General features: G+C 40.2%; 1 protein-coding gene across 1 annotated transcript in view; it reads right to left on the reverse strand.

Moving 5' to 3' along the window:
- Window positions 1–20,070: 20,070 nt before the first annotated feature.
- Window positions 20,071–20,601, reverse strand: part of LOC121517878 (PDZ domain-containing protein 4-like) — a 53,779-nt gene continuing 53,248 nt past the window's right edge. Inside the window, exon 17 of the mRNA XM_041799968.1 lies at window positions 20,071–20,314. Within this exon, the coding sequence (XP_041655902.1) occupies window positions 20,071–20,314 (244 nt within the window). The remainder of the gene's footprint in view (window positions 20,315–20,601) is intronic.

Here is a 20,601-nt window from a genome sequence, read left to right on the forward strand (position 1 = left end):
AGGGCAGGAAGTGGCAAAAATGGATGGAAAGTGACCAAAAAAGAGTTGAAAGTGGCAAAAATGGTCCTAAAGTGACAAAAATGTGGCAAAAAATGAGTGAAAAGTGACTAAACTGGGCAAAAATCAGAATAAAGGAGGAAAAGTGGGCAAAAAGTGGTATTTAATTGCAAAAGGCAGCTTAAATAGGCGAGAAGTGGCGTAAAGGCAAAAAGGGGAAAACAATTGCAAGAAGCAGGATAAAAGTGTCAAAAATAGGCTGATTATATCTTTCAAAATGTATTAAACCTTTCATCCTTGCCTTTTACATGCAGGCCAGTCATTCTAGTCAAAGCAGTACCCCACAAAAGTTCTTGTTCCATTAAAAGCGTGTTTTTGACAACATGAGGGAGAAAATCTGTTCAGCTGAGGTCTAAACCAGTCATGCTTCATGTTTGCTGATTCTAACCTCTGCTCTTCTGAAAGTGACGATTCTTTTGACCAGTCGTGACAGCAGAGTCTAGTTCTGCTCTGTTAGTAAACTTGGTACCCTCCAGAAAGGTGCCAGAAACACTAGGACCTGGATGGATCTATTGTTTAGGTACCTTTCTGGACTTCTGACATTGGAAGGCCAAATAACAGACCTGAACCAGACTGGACTGCTGGGTGGAAACTTAGCAAAGAGAACAAAAGCAAACAGGTGAGCTCACTTACCAGCTTCCAGGTAAACATCAGTCTTTGGGAGAGAACATCAAACTCTAATAATTTCTCTGACCCTCCTGTTCCTCTTAACTTCAGTCTGCTCACATTTGAATAAGGTTGTGGTTAAATTTGTTCAGAGGGGAAGAGGAAGTTGAATATTTGATTATTTAACCACACAAGTCAGGAAACACTTCTGCAGTAACTCTGAGAAATTCAGAGGAAAGTGTGTGTAGTTATTTGAATTTGAGTGCCAATGTGTGACATTTGGCCATTCAGCCTGCAGTGCTGTCAGCTTTCGACATTTTAAAGCAATTTTTATTCATTCCAATGCCTAAATTGTATATTCCATGTTCATAACCTAAACTTTTAACTTTTCACTTACAAAAGAATCAAGTCACTGCGCCAGCAAATCTTAAGTTTCCCCCAGTTTTATCAAGCTGTCAACACGTTCCAACGCTGTCACTCAGCCGAGCAACTCAGCGAGTTTAGTGGGTAAAGATAACATTTAACCAGCTCTACTGGGGAGGACAACATAGATGGTGTCTTTCTAAAACTGGCTGCCCCAATTATTACAAATTAAATTACAATGATTTTCAATCTCTCCATTACAACAGGCAGACTTCCTAAAGTCTGGAAATCAGCACATGTGGTTCCCTTGTAGAACGGTGGTGCAAGAGATGACCTTAATAATTACCGACCCATCTCCAAATTACCCTGTCTGGCAAAAATCCTTGAATTTTTGGTAAATACTAGGGATGGGAACGTTAAGAATTTGGTCAATCACAGGTAATTTGGTCGATCTGATCATTTAATAAAGAGCCTAAACACATCTTACTCTGCACTGCACAACAATATGTACCGTCATGACATTGTGAGTGGGACCATGCCTTGTTTATGTTTAAGAGTCCAAGGCTTTTGAAGGGTGAAAACAAATAAATCATTGAGAAACACACTCATTAGTTACCTGTTTTTGTTATATGGGGAAATGTTTTACATGCCTATGTATGTATGTTTTTATACATGCACAACAATTAATCAATTAATTGATCGTTAACATTATAGATGCTGGAGCCGGCAGGTTTCTTCCAAACGCCCATCCCTAGTAAATACCCAACTGAAATCTTTTCTTTCATATCCCTCAGTACTCAACCCATGTCAGTCAGGCTTTAGGACAATCCATAGCATTGAATTTAAGTCACTTTCCTAAGTTTTACTTCTGCATTTCAGTTCAAGGAACTTTTTAAAAAAGGAAATAAAGATGAACAATTACAAGAGAATTTCGTTCTGTTTTGTGCCTGCATCAGTCAGCATATTCCACATAAATTCATCAGAATCACCAGAAACAGGATGTAAATGTTTCACGTTTTTTATGTGATTAAAATCTTTGCAGCTTAAACTAGGATGACTTTTTTCAGCTGCATGCATGCAGTAGTGAGAAATGAGCCCATCTCTGCTGTCAGTCTCATACACAGTCTAATAATGCCTCTGCAGAAATAACCGAGGTTTTCAACTTTACTTTTAATCATCCAGATTTTAGAGTAAGAGGGTGATTTTCCTAAAGTTCAACATTTGGGTACATTCACGTTATATTTTTGACAAATCTGGAAATGTGTGCTGTTTTAATCTGTGTTGTTCACTATTTCTATGTAAAGCTGTTGTAGTGATATGAAATATCACTGATAAATGTTGAATAAACCTCGTGTAAGAAGAAAAGGACACCACCGATTGATTTATCAATAGTCAGTCTGAAAAACTGTAATTTTAAAATTAATCACCAATTTTAAATTATTAATTCATAAGTTAATTATGAATCAATCTCTTAACTCAAGTGTGAATTCTCCATACAGTGACTATGTTACTGCCCAAAATAAAACAGAGAAATGAAAAAGTTTTACAGATTTATTGCAAACCACAAGATTAAAGTGTATTCATCACCTAACTAACGTAATTATAGTTGGGACAACGGGAGCAGGAGATGGATAACTATAGCAATAAAAGTAATATTGATACAGTTTGATGAAAGGTGAATTTGATTATGAACTGAGAGAAAGTATTATGGCGTTGTGGGATGTAAATTTTGGGAAATAAGCCAATTCAATGAGGTTAGTTTAATGGGACCGAACAAATTCACCACCTGTCAGAGAACTCTGGATCAGAGATCGCCAACTTTACTGCAGTGAAGACAGAATCTTGGGACCGTCCAGACGAGGTCCTGGAAGCTCGAAGCTGCCTCCAGGCCCAGCAAGTTGAGTCATTGGTCAACCGAAGACGAAGCTGAAGCTTTCTGGAGACTTGCTGGTGCTTAAGAGGGTCTCTCAGATGACGGTTGAACTCACAGGTGGTGTCTTCTTCTCAGGTCCAGTTGGCTCGTCAGGTTCCAAAAATAGCTTAAAATTACAAGGGAATGAGGGTAAATTAGTAAATATCACCATATTATAGGCTGTAAACCCCAATATTGTGCATTCCTTGTCAAAATTAGAAATATAATTTTATGTTCTTATGTGGGCCTTTTTAACTCACTGAGTGTCACTGATGTATATATACATCAAAGTGTTTTTTTGGTGGCTGGCACAAGGGGGTGCTCTCACGCTCCCTGTGAGTAATTTTGGGGCTTCTGGGATACGTAGTCGGAACACGGAAGAGACGGTAGATCAAAGCCACTGAGATCAGAGCAGGAAGTGGAGACGCAGGGAGGTTATCTAAGCTTAAAGTTCTAAAATATTCAGTATCGGCACAAAATGCCCCCCAAAAAATGGAGGGATCAAGTGGCCAGTTTCGCCAGCGGACGCTGGAAGAAACTTTTGCGTGAGAAATGGTTGCTCACCGAAACCGACAGTGAGTCCAACATCACTGCTTTTATTCATCTGCCTCGGCCGGCCAAGAGGCTGAAGAATGCTGCCAGGTCTCTCCCGGGCGTCAGAGAAAAAGGCATCCACTGGCCAGCGTGATACATACAGCGACAACACTTCAGAGACGGACTTTCCTGCCTAGGTTATACAGTGGCATGTAAAAGTTTTGGCACCCCTGGTCAAAATTTCTCTTAATGTTAACAGTTCAGCAAGTGGAAGATGAAATGATCTCCAAAAGCAAGGTTGTCAAACTCATATTGAGTCCAGGGCTGGATTTGCTTCAGTGAGACGTCCTGAGGGCCCAACTATTTGGACCAGAAGTGTCAGCAACAATCACAGCAGGGGCCGGGGACTGAATTTAGGAATACGGGATTTAAAAGCAAATATCGTGATTTTAGAGGTCAATATATGGGATTAAATCAGTGTTAGTTCTGGCACTTATTTCTATTTATAGTTTTAGTTTTACTCTTTAAAAGAAATGCATTTTAGCTTTCGTCCCATTTTAGTCATTTTTACCCTTTTTAGTTTTAGTCGACGACAACTCAAAACATTTTAGTCTAGTTTTAGTCCATAAAAAGTCCTCACATTTTAGTCTTAACTTTTAGTCCAAGCATTTATTTTCTTGTCTAAATCTGGTACTAAATCATGGTAGTGTTCTCTTTATGAACAAACAGAAAGTGTGTCTCGAACATTGACAAACCTGAAACATTTCTGCAGTAATAATAATTATTATTTTATTATGAATTATTTTAAAGATGTTCTCTGTTAACGAGTCCTTACCTGATAAGAAGACAAAGAAGACGACCTGGTGGATGTTCATGTTCACCCTGATGGAGACAGACAAAGAAACTGACTGAAGACTTCTGTCCTATGTTAGTCTCTCTGATGCATTGTTGAATTTAAGTCACTTTCCTTAGTTTTACTTCTGCATTTCAGTTTAGGGAAATTTAAAAAAAGGGAATAAAGATACAGTATATGATTAGAAACAGGATGTAAAGGTTTCACATTTTCTGTCTTTGCAGCTTAAAATAGGATGACTTTCTTCAGCTGCATGCATGCTGTATAGAGAAATGAACCCATCTCTGCTGTCAGTCTCGTACACAGTCTAATAATGCCTCTGCAGAAATAACAGCATTTTTCAACTTCACTTTTGATCATCCAGGTTTTAGAGTAAGAGGGTGATTTTCCTGAAGTTCAACATTTGAGTACATTCACATTTTATTTTTGACAAATCTAGAGATGTGTGCTGTTTTAATCTGTGTTGTTCACTATTTCTGTGTAAAACTGTTCATATGAGCAGGTTTAAAACTCCTGTTTGGTGTTAGGGTGCCAACAATTATACTCTCCCCTCCAAAAGTATCTGTTCCAGTACTTTAGCTTTGTGGTGTTCAGTTACAAAGAATGCTTTCCTACGTTGTGGATCGGATTCAGATGTAAATACCTGGGAATAAAAGCTGAAATGTTCATCTCTTGTCTCATATTCATATTTTGATGTAAACCCAAATGTTTTCAGTGTACTGCAAAAATAAAAGAATTGGGCCCATAGTTCCAATACTTTTGGAGTGGAGTGTATTTGGTCATTAAGAAAAAGTATTATTATACTGCAGAGAGGGGAATAAGACAGAAAAATGTATGAAAAATATTAACAGAGTATTTCTCTGTCCTGTCATTTTCAGCTTACTCTCCTCAATGAGCTCATCTCCATCCATTTGTGTAGAGTTCAGCTCACTGCTGCAATCAGGGTCACCAGGTCAGAAGGTCAGAGGAGTCTAATTTTATGTTGATGTGGATTCTGTGTATTTTACATGATTTATACACAATCTGGCAACTTTGGTGTCCTCAGAGAAACATTCAAATATTCTGATTCTGTGTTCATGAATTAGCATATTTCTAGTAGAGCCATGAAAATCACGGGAGTTTCCCTGGAGAAACAACAAAACAGAAGGTGGGTAAAAGGTGGGAAAAACAGGAGTGGTAGCAGGCGTGCCTTTAAAACCTATTTAACATTCCATCCTTGGCTTTAAAGATAGCGCCATCCTGTAAAGCATATAAAACATTCCATCCTCACCTTTGAAGGTTAAATCATCCTTTAAAGTTTTTAAAAAATTCCATCTTTTCTTTACAAGATAATATTCTTTAAAGCCCATGAAACATTCCATCATTGCTTTTAAAGTTTATCTTTCAGAGCCTCCAAACCATTCCATCCTTGCCTTTCAGGATTATGTTGTTCTTTCTTGGTGACGTCACTGGAACGTCACCACCCACACCTACATCCGGTGGGAGATACAGTCACCAACAGATGCCCTGAAGAAGCTTCCTGGTTGGGAGGAAAACTGTTGGCTCTTCAAACTTAGTAAGTCCAGTTGTATTTGTTTAAGCCATCAAGAATAGTTGTTCTTTAAAGCTTTTAAAACATTCCATCCTTGCTTTTCAAGATTGTCATTTTTCAAACCGTATTAAACATCCCATTCTTACATTAACAATAATTATATCTTTTAAAGCCTCTAAAATATTCCATCCTTGCTTTTAAAGATTTTCATCTTTTAAAGCCTCCAAATCATTCCATCCTTGCCTTTCAAGATTATGTTGTTCTTTAAAGCTTTTGAAACATTCCATCCTTGCTTTTCAAAATTGTCATTTTTAATGGCTATTAAACATTCAATCCTTGCCTTAAAGACAATACCATCCTTTAGAGTGCATTCACACCAGAGCTGTTGGTCCGCTTTAAATGAACTCTGGTCCGTTTTCCCAGATAGTCCGGTTCGTTTTTAGTGGTATGAAAGCTCAAAGGAACTCTGGTGCAGACCAAGCAAGCGGACTCTGGTCCACTTGAAAACAGGGGGTCTCGGTCCACTTCCAAACTTTCCTGGTGCGTTTTGTTTGAGGTGTGAAAGCAAAGTGGACCAACTTGTGAACCAAAGACAGCAAGTGGCATAAAGCGTAATGATATACGGATTTATATGTGAGTTGTCACATTCAAATACATGTCGGTACCTCACTTGGCGTCTGTGTTGCCACAGCAACATGTCGTAGTCCGTGCTGATTTATTCGTCTCATGTAAAGTGTTACAGATGGAGGTAGTCTGTGACCTCCAGCACTCCTAACGAGCCTCTCACTCAGCTCACCTGTCCTCATTGCACTCAGCTGGTACTCATCAGCCTGGGTAGTCTATAAAAGGAGGTTCTTTCCCTCAGTTTGGTGTGTGACACCAAAGAACCAACACCTTCAGTTGGTTTCTTTTGGTTTGTGTGATGAGTGTTTTGAGGGAAAGAGGGTAAATTCTAGAGTTTTTGTGAGGGTTGATCTCTAAGGAGATTTCTGCACTTAGTGTTTTCTCCCCACCAAGCAATTCTACCTCTGTTTGAGGCCTTTTTACTTTAGTTTGCCAACTTTTGGCAAAATTAGTGGGTGGCTGTGGAGAAGCATAACTCCACTCCATCTTTTAGACCCCAAAGGCCTTATTTTTGTTTTGTATAAAGGTGCAGATTTTCTTTTTGTTACTTTCCCTGTCCATGACCCCTGTCCTTCACGTCATGCGACTTGCAGAAACGTGACATTTGGGGGCTCGTCCGGGATCTGAAACACTTTCCTTTTCTGTACTGATCATTTATATTATTGTAGAACACACAAGTAGCTACATCAAGTCATGGAGTTTCAGTTGGAGTCATTTGTTGAAAACCCAACATGGGAGGCCATTAACACTTGTAAAAAGACAGATCTTCTCAAAATTGCTCAACACTTTAACATTCCTGTGAAAGCAGGGAGCCGAAAGGATGTGGTCAAAGAAGCTGTAGTTATTGGGTTAGTGGAGGGGCAGTTTCTTGGCGAAAATCCTGAAGCAGAACCAGAAAAAGAAGATGACACTGATCCCTCTAGCACTGACCCTGCTACTGAGTCTGAAGTGAAGAACTTGGAGATGAAACTCAAGTTTGAGCAAATCAAGTTAGAGCAAATGAGAATCAAATTAATATATGAAGAGAAAGAAAAAGAACAGGCCATACGTTTGAGAGAACTGGAGCTTGAAGAGCTCCGCATCAAATCTGTGCAGCACGGTGGTGCTAGAGAATTTGATTTAGCACGAAACAGCCGACTTGTACCACCATTTAATGAAAGGGAGGTGGATGAGTATTTTACACTTTTTGAGAGAGTTGCCAACATTTTGAAATGGCCAGAGGAGTTCAGGCCATTGTTGCTCCAATGTGTGTTGGTGGGGAAAGCCCAAGGTGTTTACGCATCATTGTCCATTGCTCAAAGCTCCGATAACAAGACTGTGAAGGAAGCCATACTCCGTGCATATGAATTGGTGCCTGAAGCATATAGGCAGCAATTCCGAAAGTTGAAAAAGGAAGAGAGCCAAACTCATGTGGAGTTTGCTCGAGAACAAAAAACCTTATTTGAACGCTGGTGTAAATCACAAGATGTTAAAAACCTGGATGATTTAAAAAACATCATTTTGTTGGAACAGTTCAAACGTTGCGTTAATGAAAGAGTTGCTACTTACCTCAATGAGCAAAGTAGTTTAACTCTGGAAAAAGCTGCTGTTTTTGCTGATGAGTTTGCTCTCACTCACAAATTCACTTGCCCATCAAAGTCACCAAGCACCTTCTCTAGTAAAACAAAACTCCCAAATTTCTCTAAACCAGTGTTCACACCCACTGGGAAGCACACTACTAAAAATCAGGTTGAGTGCCACTATTGCCATGCAAAAGGTCACTTTGTTCGAGACTGTCCAGTGTTACAGAAAAGGGGTGATAAGCCCAAAGCTGTAACTTTACTTGGAAGCCCCCTTATTGATGAAATGTCAGTCCCTGACTTAAAAATTGCAAGTGAGAAAGTGCCAGATGAGTTCAGGCCTTTCACATCTGATGGATTTGTGTCCCTGCTTGGAGATGAGCACAAGAGACCAGTGAAAATACTGCGAGACACTGCAGCGTCACAGTCCATTCTGTTGAGAGGGGTGTTGCCTCTTACTGATGAAATGAAGAGCGGCAACAGTGCTCTTATAAGGGGTGTGGAGATGAATTGGTTTCAAGAACCGTTATTTGTTATTAAGTTGGAATCTGAGATAGTCAGTGGCACTGTTGAGGTAGCCTTAAGGGATGGACTGCCTGTGGGAGGGATCACCTTCCTTTTAGGAAATGACTTGGCAGGTGACAAAGTCACAAGTCATCTACCAGACCCTATTGTGTCGGAGGTACCTAAAATTGAAGAAAAGGAAGGGTTGGTGGAGTCACACCCTGAGGTTGTGTCTTGTGTTGACACTCGTGCTATGGCTAAGAGAGAGGCTGGTAGCACTCGTTCTGAAGATGTCAGAGATCTCACTTTGGTTGATTTGGCTGAGACATTTTTGTGCGATTCTGACTCTGAGATTTCTCCTGAAAATAAATTGTCTATTCGTGAGCATGTTTATGTTGATGGGGATGTTGAGCATCACATTTCAGTTGGTCTCTCAGAGACAAAATTGTGTGATGCAAACTTTGTTGAAGCCCCTGAGTTGGCTTTACCTTTGGGCAGCTCAAAGGTGAAAGCAGATGTAGAGATGAACGATGTCTCTACATATCGCATTAAAATGTTTCATGAGCAGCTCACTGCTGAGCAGGAGAAAGATGATTCTTTGTTACCCCTGTATGTTGACCTCTGGTTGGAAGAGGATTGTGATGGTGTTCCGGTGGGATACTTTAAGAGGAGTGGCGTGTTGATGAGGAAATGGCAGCCATGTCCTCTTGTGGAAGGTGCCAAGTCGGCGGTACCTCAAGTAGTGGTCCCAACACCACTTTGTCCCGAGATACTAAGGCTGGCACATGTAGGGAGTATGTCTGGTCATTTTGGTGTCAATAAGATGTATGACTGGATTTTACAAAATTTATTTTGGCCAGGTCTGAAAACAGACATTAAGAAATTTTGTAAAGCCTGTGAAGTTTGCCAGTTAACAGGCAAACCAAATCAAGTGGTGCCAGTTGCTGCTTTGCAACCCATAACTGCTTTTGATGAGCCATTCAGCAAAGTGCTGGTGGAGTGTGTGGACCCCTGGGATGAGGGTGTTCAAGTTTTGTTTGCAAAGAGAAAAATCTTGGAAGATCGAAAAGCTCGTTCTCGATCATTTGATGTTGAGGATCAGATGTTGATTTTGTTGCCTGTTATGTCGCCCCTTGAAGTGCAGTTTTCTGGAAAATGCACTGTAGTAAGGGAGATTAGAAGCTTGGATGGCATTGTGTCAAGACCCGACTTCAGAAAGAAAAAACGATTATGTCCCTTTAACTTGATAATGGTTGTGACACTGATGACCCTGGTTTTGGGATTCTGTGAGGTCTACGCTTCATCTTCTGATCCTTTGGTGGTTTACACTGACCACAACCCCTTGTTGTTCCTGCAAAGATCGGCCTCCACTAACCGTAGGTTACTCCGTCGGAGTTTAGCTTTGCAGGAGTTTCCACTAAAAATCCAACATGTAAGAGGAAAAGACAATGTAGTTGCTGACTGTCTGTCACGAGTGACGACTGACTAAAATGAGTATTTTTGTTCTTGGTCAAAAGGTTCCTCTACTCAGAGCAGTAGGGTGTTTTTTGTTGTTCTGGTTGTAAACAAATAGTTTCTTTCCTAACAGGTTATCTAGTGTTTTTGTACTAGCTTTTTGTGTTTACAGGTGGAGTTAAATGATAGAGTCCTAAAGTAAACATTGTGTTGAATTTGAAGTTCGTTTATGTCAACAAATAAGATTTGTTGTCTTTTTGGGGGGAGGTGTTACAGATGGAGGTAGTCTGTGACCTCCAGCACTCCTAACGAGCCTCTCACTCAGCTCACCTGTCCTCATTGCACTCAGCTGGTACTCATCAGCCTGGGTAGTCTATAAAAGGAGGTTCTTTCCCTCAGTTTGGTGTGTGACACCAAAGAACCAACACCTTCAGTTGGTTTCTTTTGGTTTGTGTGATGAGTGTTTTGAGGGAAAGAGGGTAAATTCTAGAGTTTTTGTGAGGGTTGATCTCTAAGGAGATTTCTGCACTTAGTGTTTTCTCCCCACCAAGCAATTCTACCTCTGTTTGAGGCCTTTTTACTTTAGTTTGCCAACTTTTGGCAAAATTAGTGGGTGGCTGTGGAGAAGCATAACTCCACTCCATCTTTTAGACCCCAAAGGCCTTATTTTTGTTTTGTATAAAGGTGCAGATTTTCTTTTTGTTACTTTCCCTGTCCATGACCCCTGTCCTTCACGTCATGCGACTTGCAGAAACGTGACATTAGGACGACATGCTGGACAGCTCACCATCTTGCTGGCTGCTCATAATGCTGCAATGCAAGAGCAGAAACCACAAGACAGTGTAAATTTTGTAGTTTTTCATTGTCTATGTGGAAGAAAAGACCGGAAGAAGGAGTTTCGTCTTCCTCTATGCCTTCTTTTCGTCTTGGTCGCCGTTTGTTTGTGGCAACAGCGCCCCTAGGGGGCAGAGGTTGTAGGTGTTCAGACAGTTTGGTCTGCTTCACCAAGAGAGCCATGTGAATGCGAACCAAACCAAAGGAAAGTGCAACAATGTTGCCATTTCTGTTCCAAAACGGACCAAGTCCCCCGGACTATCAGGTGTGAAAATGACCTTAAAGCCTATAAAAAATTGCATCCTTCCTTAAAGACTGCCATCTTGTAATGCCTTTAACACAGTCCAACCTTGCTTTTAAAGATGCTAATCTTTCAAAGCCTATTAGACATTCCATCCATGTCTTGAATGAAAATATCATCCTTTAAAGCTCAAAAAACATTCCATCCTTGCTTTTAAAAACTATTGTCTTTCAAGGCTTATAAAACATCCCATCCTTGCTTTTAAAGATTTTCATCTTTTTAAGCCTATAAAACACACCAGCCTTGCCTCTTAAAGTTGATGTTGTTCTTTAAAGCTTACACACATTCTGTCCTTACTTTTCAAAATTGCATTTTTTAAAAGCCTATTAAACATTCCTTTCTTGCCTTAAAGATGATTATATCTTTGAATCTTGTAAAACATTCCATCCTTGCCTAAAAGACAATACCATCCTTTAAAACATAAAAAATTCCACCCTTCCTTAAAAATTGCCATCCTGTAATGCTTTTAACACAATCCACCCTTGCTTTTAAAGATGCTCATCTTTCAAAGCGCATAAGACATTCCGTCCTTGCCTTGAAAGATAACATCATCCTCTAAAGCTCAAAAACATTTCATCCTTGCTTTTGAACATTTTTCTCTTTAAAGGTCTATAGTACATTCCATCCTTACCTTAACGATGCTTTTTATCTTTTAAAGCCTATAAACATCTCATTCTTGCCTTAAAGATGAGTATATCCTTTTAAGCTTATAAAACATTCCGTTTTTGCTTTTAAAGATTGTCATCTTTCAAAGTCTATAAAACACTCCATCCTTGCCTTAAAGACGATGATACCCTTTAAACGAGTTAAACATTCCATCCTTGTCTTTAAAATGGTTTCATCCTTTAATGTCTATAAACATTACATCCTTGCCTTTTACATGCAGGCCATTCTAGGCCCCATGTTGTCATTCCAGTAAAACCAGTACCCCACAAAGGTTCTTGTTCCATTAAAAGTGTGTTTTTGACAAATTGAGGGAGAAAAGCTGTTCAGCTGAGAACTACGCATGGTGTATTTTGTGTTTGTCGATGAAAACCTCTGTTGTTCAGAGGGTGACAATTTTTTAGACCAATTATGACAGCGGAGTCTAGTTCTGTTCTGTTGGTACTCTTGGTACCCAACAGAAAGGTGCCAAAAAAACTCTGACCTGTGTGGATCCGTTGTTACCTTTCTGGACTTTTGACATTGGAAAGGTAAATAACTGTGACCTGATCCCGAGCACACTGCTGGGCAGAAGCACAGCAAAGAGAACAAACACAAACAGGTGAGCTCACGTACCAGCTTTCAGGTAAACATCAGTCTTTGGGAGAGAACACCAAACTCTAGAACACCAAACTTCTGTCTACAGACTAAATCATTCCAAGCTCATTTTCAGGCTAATCTAGTGTGACTAAACATCAGGGTTTGAGTGAAACTGCTCTGTCTCCAGATCTGACTGTTATATAAAAAAGTATGTCATGCTTTTAAACAGCCCCTTCTTTGGTTTTAACCAGTAAAGAATAACAACAATGTACCATGCTGTAATGTTGATTCCGTATTTGTCAGTGTCACTGCTGTGGTTGTTTGTTTTGACAAATAGAAAACCATCATTAACACACACTGAATGAAAGGTCAGAATACTGATAAACTGATACTATAATAATTCCTCTGTCTCTCCTGTTTCTCTTAACTTAAATCTGCTCACATTTGAATACACACAATTGAATTGGAAGCAGGAAGTTATATTTTTGCTTATTTAACCACATTGAGTGCAATCAGCAGTCAGTATTTTTACTGTAAAGGACCAAATTTAGCTCCGTTTCCTGCTGTGGCTCAGTAGTGTAAAGATGAAACTAACTGTGAGGGATTAATAAAGGGTATCTTCTTGTGTTTTATTCAGAATCTACTACTAGCCTAGCTAGTGACTGCTATGAACAGGGCAGCTGACAACTAAGGAAAGACCAAGTGACTGCTTGGAACGATGGCTGACAGGAGGGAACAGACCCCGGAGGGGCTGGCATGGGTTCACTACCCATGTCAGCAGTGGCGGCTGTAAACAGTCTTGCCACAACTAAAGTAAGCTACGTCAAGTTTAGAGAAAATACCCCAAGAGTCAGCGAGAGCTTGGGTTGAAGATGACTTACAGGTGGATTACATGGTATCAGACATTGGAACGGACGTGGCTATGTGTTGGATCAGCGATTCAGTGGAAGACAGGGGCACAGACCTATCCTCTGGGGTCAGAACTAGAGCTAGGAGAAGAATGAATGAACCAGTGGAGGAAAGGAGTAGAGTTAGAGATGGAACAAAGCTCCAGATTTGTCTTTGTGGTTGGCAGAAAGTAACATCAGTCAAAGGCCTTAGAATGCATCAGGGGCAAATGAGGTGTTTGGTAAGAGGAGTGCTGGGTCGCCGCATTGATAAGTACTGCCTGAGTAGTCGGTTGAGTCAGTGGCAGTCCAGTGGCAGGTAGAAAACCACAGTCTGCAGGATATCAGTAACTCTGGCACTGCAGAGGAGGGGGATCGCCTGGGCGAAAGGGATATGGATGACGCTAAGGACAGCCTGCCAGTCAGAGGGAGAACCTTTGAGCATAAAGCCAAAGTCAAATGGCCTAAAGGCCCAAACATACTCGGGCGGAACGAACACTTAACAGACTCTGCGGAGGTCTGCGCAGACTCAAAGTGGACATCTGCAAGGCCCGTGTGCACAAAGCTCAAATTATACAACTACGCAGACTCCACTCTGCATACTGGTGTCACACAAAACACTGACACTGGACTGCAGAGTACGAACTATCAGAGGAACTGCCGTCCTCTGTGCAGCGTTGACGGGTGAGCGGTGACTTCCAGAGTGGAGAAGAAGTGGGGCTAGGCACCCAACTAGATCATCAAACTTTTCACGTGTCATTCGGAAATATTGAAAATGTTTTTCCACGTCGATACTTCGTATGTCCTTTACCAACATGGCATACTCCCTTTCCTCATCTCTTGAGGCATTCAATGGCCCTACCACTGTCTCTTAATTTTATTGCTTTGCAAAGCCAGCAGGCAGAGCAGCTCCTTTTCATCATCGTCAGTGTAGGACGCCATGACAGAAAAATGTAAACGATGTGCAAGGATTGTGGGAAATGTTGGATTTCACGGAAATTTCACAGGAAACTACTACGCAGTAGTGCACTCGACTATGGAAGCTCTGATGACTGTTGACATTCCGCATGGAGTCTGCTCCACTCCCAGTACGCTCAAGTGTGTTCGGGCCTTAAGGCAAGTGAGAGGAAAGAGTGGGAGACAGTTAATAGGGTCCTTTCAATGTTGTTAGAAGGGATCAAATGAACAGTGGTAAACAAGCTAGAGAAGATAGGAGATTTAATATATGCATATGGTGTAGAAAGATTTGGAGTGCACGACAGAAACAGGGTTTAAAGGGTGCAGCCAGCTAAATCTAGAAGACAGAAAGAGATAGATAAGTTAGTAAAGGAGAGGAGACAGTTAAGGAAACAGTGGAGGAAAGCTACAGAAGAGGAGAAAAAGGGAATTAATGTTTTACAGGAGGAGCTAAGAAATAGGCTGGTAACACTTAGAAGGGCAGAACAACTAAGGAGGAAAAGGAAGCAGAAGGAGAGGGCGAGGACAGCATTTTATAGGGATCCTTAAAAGTTTACTAAAGGGTTGTTCATTCAGGAAAAGGGAGGGCAGCTTAGAGCATCAAAGCAGGAGGTAGAGGAGTATTTAAAAAGAATGCATTCAGCTCCAGGACAGAACAGGGAGTTGGGCCTCCTGCCCGACATGCCACCATTAGGGGAGATAGAGTTTAGTATGGATGTTACACCACCAAGGTGGAAGGAAGTGCAGGATGTAGTAAGGAGTGCAAAGGCTTCTTCGGCCCCAGGGCCAAACGGAGTCCCCTACAGGGTTTATAAAAACACGCCTGATGTCCTTAGGTTTCTGTGGTGGTTATTAAGGTTAGTCTGGGAGAAACAGTCTATCCCAAAAGCCTGGTGTAGAGCAGTGGAGATCCTGATTCCTAAGGAGAAGGAATCCTCTGATCTGAGCCAGTTTCGTACCATCTCACTCCTGAATGTGGAGGTAAGATTTTCTTCACTATCATGGCACAGAGGTTATCCAGTTATTCACAAGTTAATAGACTAATAGACACAACAGTGCAGAAAGAAGGGATCACAGCTGGAGGAGTATTTTGCAACTAATTAGCATGAAATTCAAGAACAGACGAGAAACAAAGTTATTGACATCTATCAGTCTGGAAAGGATTACAAAGACATTTCTGAGGCGTTGAGACTCCAGCTAACCACTGTGAGAGCCATTATCCACAAATGGAGAAAATTTTGGCCTACCAAAATGACTCCCAAGAGCTAATTGATGACTCATCCAGGATGAACCACGAACAACTTCTAAAGACCTGCAGGCCTCACTTCACAGTTAAGGTCAGAATTCATGATTCAACAATCAGATAGATAGATAGATAGATAGATAGATAGATAGATAGATAGATAGATAGATAGATAGATAGACAATCAGGCAGAAGCTGAACTTTTGGGAGATGTGTGGCCGTTCCATCTGGAGTAAAACTAACAGCATTTCATCAGAATAACATCAGACCAACATTTAAACATGGTGGTGGTAGTGTGATGGTCTGGGGCTGCTTTGACCAGAGGTTGAGATGCTGTGGGATGACCTCAAACCCTCCAAAGGCTGAATGAAAACAATTCTGCAAAGAAGAGTGGGCCAGCATTCCTCCACAGTGATGTGAAAGACTCACTGAATGTTACTGAAAAATGCTTGCAGTTGTTGCCACCAAGGATGGAACAACCAGTTATTAGATTTAGGGGGGAATGATTTATTCACATGAGGCCAGGTAGGTTTGGATGGCTTTTGCAAATTCTTTATGATGTGCTTTTATTTTGAAGGGCATGTCTTCATGTCTTTGTTTCCTCACATCTTTTGTTCTATCACAGTCAAAGCTGAGCAGTTTTTGGTCAAAACATTTGGTTTGATTGAAAAAATTGAAGAAATTTGGCTGCATTTGTTTCTAAGGAGTTGTTGGTGGATGCTGGCACTGAACCAGTTTAGAACCACTGATCCTCTGGCCCTGACAGAGGTGACAGAGCTAACCACTGCACCATTGAGCAGCACATTTCCATTTTCATCCTTGTCCTTTCAGGGGACTCCTCTCCTGTAAAGGGTCAAATTTCCTGGTTAAAAAAACTCAGATGTCCAGGTGATCCAGGTGTGAAGACAAACTTCCAGCCCAAATCAAAGACCAGGGAACATTTCAGTCTTTAGTTTTATTAAATGAACTCTTCCTGTTTCACATCCTCATGACTAAAAATGTCTGCACTAAAATCTCTGTACTCTACGTCACATTACATTCAGGGACTGTCCGATAATCCACGACATTCAATATTCATGCATTTAAAATCTCAGCGTTAATATTTGACTTTACAAGGATGGACACAGCCGATCACTGAGAAACATCCATGAACATAAAAATATAAAATCAGCTTCAAGAGAACAGTTGAAGGGTCGGTGTACATTTGTCAATATTACAGTCATTTAATCTTTAAAAAACTTCAGAATTATTTAGTCAGCGTTACCTCCATCACGTCTCTGTTTGGTTACTGTCCTCTGAGAATGTGGAGGTTTATTTATGGACATTATCCTTCATAAATATGGCAGATCACCTAATTACTGAAGCAAAAACTCACCATTAAACTTCACTTTTCTATAAAACAGAGAACATAAAGTTCACATGTCATTTCTTAAATGTTTTCTTCTTATTTCTACATTTTCTGTAAAGACAGTAAAAATTCTTTGCTATAAAACAGATTCAGAAGTGTTCACTGATGAAGTTATTGTCTCTTCTTTTCCTCTGGTTAGGTCCATGAAGATGACCACCAGAGTTTCAGCCGGTGTTTGTGCAGATGGTGACGGAGTCTTTGAGAGCTAAAGATCAATGATCACTGAAAAACCACTCTGAACAGAGGAAGTTGTATTTTTTCTTATTTAACCTCACTGACAAGTCAGGAAACACTCCTTCTGCTGTATGACTTACAGAGAAACTCAGAGCAAAGTGTGTGTGGTTTCCTGTTGAAACCCCAGAGTGTTACCAACGGTCTGCATTTTTACTGTCAAGGACCAAATGTAGCTCAGCTGGTGTTTGTGCAGACGGTGTGTCTTTGAGAGCTAATGATCAGCGATCATAGATCACTGAAAAACATGGCTACAGTGAACCACTTTGAACAGATACATTATATGGACAAAAGTATTTGGCCACCTGCTAATGTCATTGTAGTCCTTGCTTTGTGCACCGGGGCACGGTCATGTTGGGATCGAAAAGGGCCTTTTCCAAACTGTTGCCACAAACTGTTGTCACCTTTAAAATCTTCCTGATCGTCTCTGTGTCTCCTTTTTCTCCTGTCATCATTAATGTTGTTGCAATCAGAGTCTAACAGATGTAAAAACTATCTCCACAAACCCAAATGATCTCCATCTCTCCACTGGCCCTCTACCACCACTACAATGTCTTGTTGAAAAGTTTGTTATCCTCCAAAAAACATAGAAAATGTGATTTTTATAAATCAGCGTGGAGTCCAGTTTAAACTACAACCATATCTGCTGACATCAGTGACCTTTGCTTGTGTTCATTTACATGATAACAGCATTTTAAGAGCATCAAAATGGGAAGTTTGAAAATGGCACTGTTTTCATCCTCATGTAAATTCCAATTATTTAGTTTTTCTAATACCAGAGAGTGTTCACACTTGCTCAGTACAATGCAGCATACTTCATCCCTCCATCATTTTTAGAATTCAAACATACCACTAACTTTTCCCTTATGTTGACTGTCTTGGTTAGCAAGGGTTGGAAAAGTGGGTAGAACTGGTAAGCGCCAACATCCCTTAGATCTGTCACCAACATTTACAAAACATTCAAACTTTTTGCCTTTTGATGTTGATGTCATCCTGTTAAAGTTTACAAAACATTCAAACTTTTCTTTTGAAGGTGATGTCATCCTTTGAAGTCTACAAATCATTCCATCGTTGCCTTTGAAGATGATGTCATCCTTTAAAGTTTCTAAAACACTTCATTGTTGCCTTTGAAGATGATGTCATCCTTCAAAGTTTCTAAAACACTTCATTGTTGCCTTTGAAGATGATGTCATCCTTCAAAGTTTCTAAACATTTCATTGTTGCCTTTGAAGATGATGTCATCCTTCAAAGTCTACAAATCATTTAATCGTTGCCATTGAAGATGATGTCATCCTTTAAAGTTTCTAAAACACTTCATTGTTGCCTTTGAAGATGATGTCATCCTTCAAAGTTTCTAAAACACTTCATTGTTGCCTTTGAAGATGATGTCATCCTTCAAAGTTTCTAAAACATTTCATTGTTGCCTTTGAAGATGATGTCATCCTTCAAAGTTTCTAAAACATTTAATTGTTGCCTTTGAAGATGATGTCATCCTTTAAAGTTTCTAAAACACTTCATTGTTGCCTTTGAAGATGATGTCATCCTTCAAAGTTTCTAAAACACTTCATTGTTGCCTTTGAAGATGATGTCATCCTTCAAAGTTTCTAAAACATTTCATTGTTGCCTTTGAAGATGATGTCATCCTTCAAAGTTTCTAAAACATTTAATTGTTGCCTTTGAAGATGATGTCATCCTTTAAAGTTTCTAAAACACTTCATTGTTGCCTTTGAAGATGATGTCATCCTTCGAAGTTTCTAAAACACTTCATTGTTGCCTTTGAAGATGATGTCATCCTTCAAAGTTTCTAAAACATTTCATTGTTGTCTTTGAAGATGACATCATTCTTAAAGTTTCTAAAACTTTTCATTGTTGCCTTTGAAGATGATGTCATCCTTTAAAGTTTCTAAAACTTTTCATTGTTGCCTTTGAAGATGATGTCATCCTTTAAAGTTTCTAAAACTTTTCATTGTTGCCTTTGAAGACGATATTTTCATTTAATGTCTAAGAACCATTTCATCTTTGATTTTAAGGATGATGTTATCCTTTAAAGTTTATTAACATTCCAACTTTCGTTTGAAGATGATGTCATCCCTTAAAGTTTATTACATTCCAACTTTCGTTTTAAGATGATGTCATCCTTTAAAGTTTATTACATTCCAACTTTCGTTTTAAGATGATGTCATCCTTTAAAGTTTATTACATTCCAACTTTCATTTGAAGATGATGTCATCCTTTTAAGTTTATTACATTCCAACTTTCCTTTGAAGATGATATCATCCTTCAAAGTTATTGAAGATTCCATCTTTGCCTTTGAGGATGATGTTGCTGTCTTAAGTAAAACTTTTAAAAAAGGATTCTCAATTACAGGAGTCTATTTTCAAAAGGTAGTCATTATGCAGGGCTCAACATGAACTCTATTTTTCTCGCTGTCCTTCGATCAACCTGTGGTCACAGACAGCAGAGGGTTGTAGATTTTCACACCGTGGTCACAGACAGCAGAGGGTTGTAGATTTTCACACTGTGGTCACTGACAGCAAAGGGTTGTAGATTTTCACACTGTGGTCACTGACAGCAAAGGGTTGTAGATTTTCACACCGTGGTCACAGACAGCAAAGGGTTGTAGATTTTCACACTGTGGTTACAGACAGCAGAGGGTTGTAGATTTTCACACCGTGGTCACAGACAGCAGAGGGTTGTAGATTTTCACACTGTGGTCACAGACAGCAGAGGGTTGTAGATTTTCACACTGTGGTCACAGACAGCAGAGGGTTGTAGATTTTCACACCGTGGTCACAGACAGCAGAGAGTTGTAGATTTTCACACCATGGTCACAGACAGCAGAGAGTTGTAGATTTTCACACTGTGGTCACTGACAGCAGAGGGTTGTAGATTTTCACACTGTGGTTACAGACAGCAGAGGGTTGTAGATTTTCACACCGTGGTCACAGACAGCAGAGGGTTGTAGATTTTCACACCGTGGTCACAGACAGCAGAGGGTTGTAGATTTTCTTCCCATCTGGTGATCTGGAGCCGTGAGCCAGCAGCTCCTGGATGGTGATCCAGTTGTCAAGAATTCGTCGGTTCCTCTTCTTCATGATCTTCTTCTGGCTCAGTAACAGGATGTTGTTGCAGGGAGAATCCTGTTGGGGTTGAAGATGAGTGCTATGGGATGAGTGGGGATCATCACCTCCTCCAGTCAACGATGAAGAGTCCCTGAAAAGAAAACCAGAAACAGTTACTATGCTGTATTTTACCAGATACAATGACCTCGTCTGAAGACCTGAATTTCATCATTACCATAAATCTTCTAATAATAGACCATCCTAATAAAGAGTCTGGTCTCTATTCTATGCCTGCTGCTGCTAGAAAAGTCTGTGGTTCAAAAATGACAAGAAAGCAGAGAGATGTAAAATAATCATATTTACAGGTAGGCTGTTTAGGGTGATAGGATATTTTACATCAGGCATGGTTGTTTCTTACCATGCTCCAGCATGGTTACC

The sequence above is a fragment of the Cheilinus undulatus genome, linkage group 11 (assembly GCF_018320785.1).
Source record: "Cheilinus undulatus linkage group 11, ASM1832078v1, whole genome shotgun sequence".
NCBI classification, from domain to species: domain Eukaryota; kingdom Metazoa; phylum Chordata; class Actinopteri; order Labriformes; family Labridae; genus Cheilinus; species Cheilinus undulatus.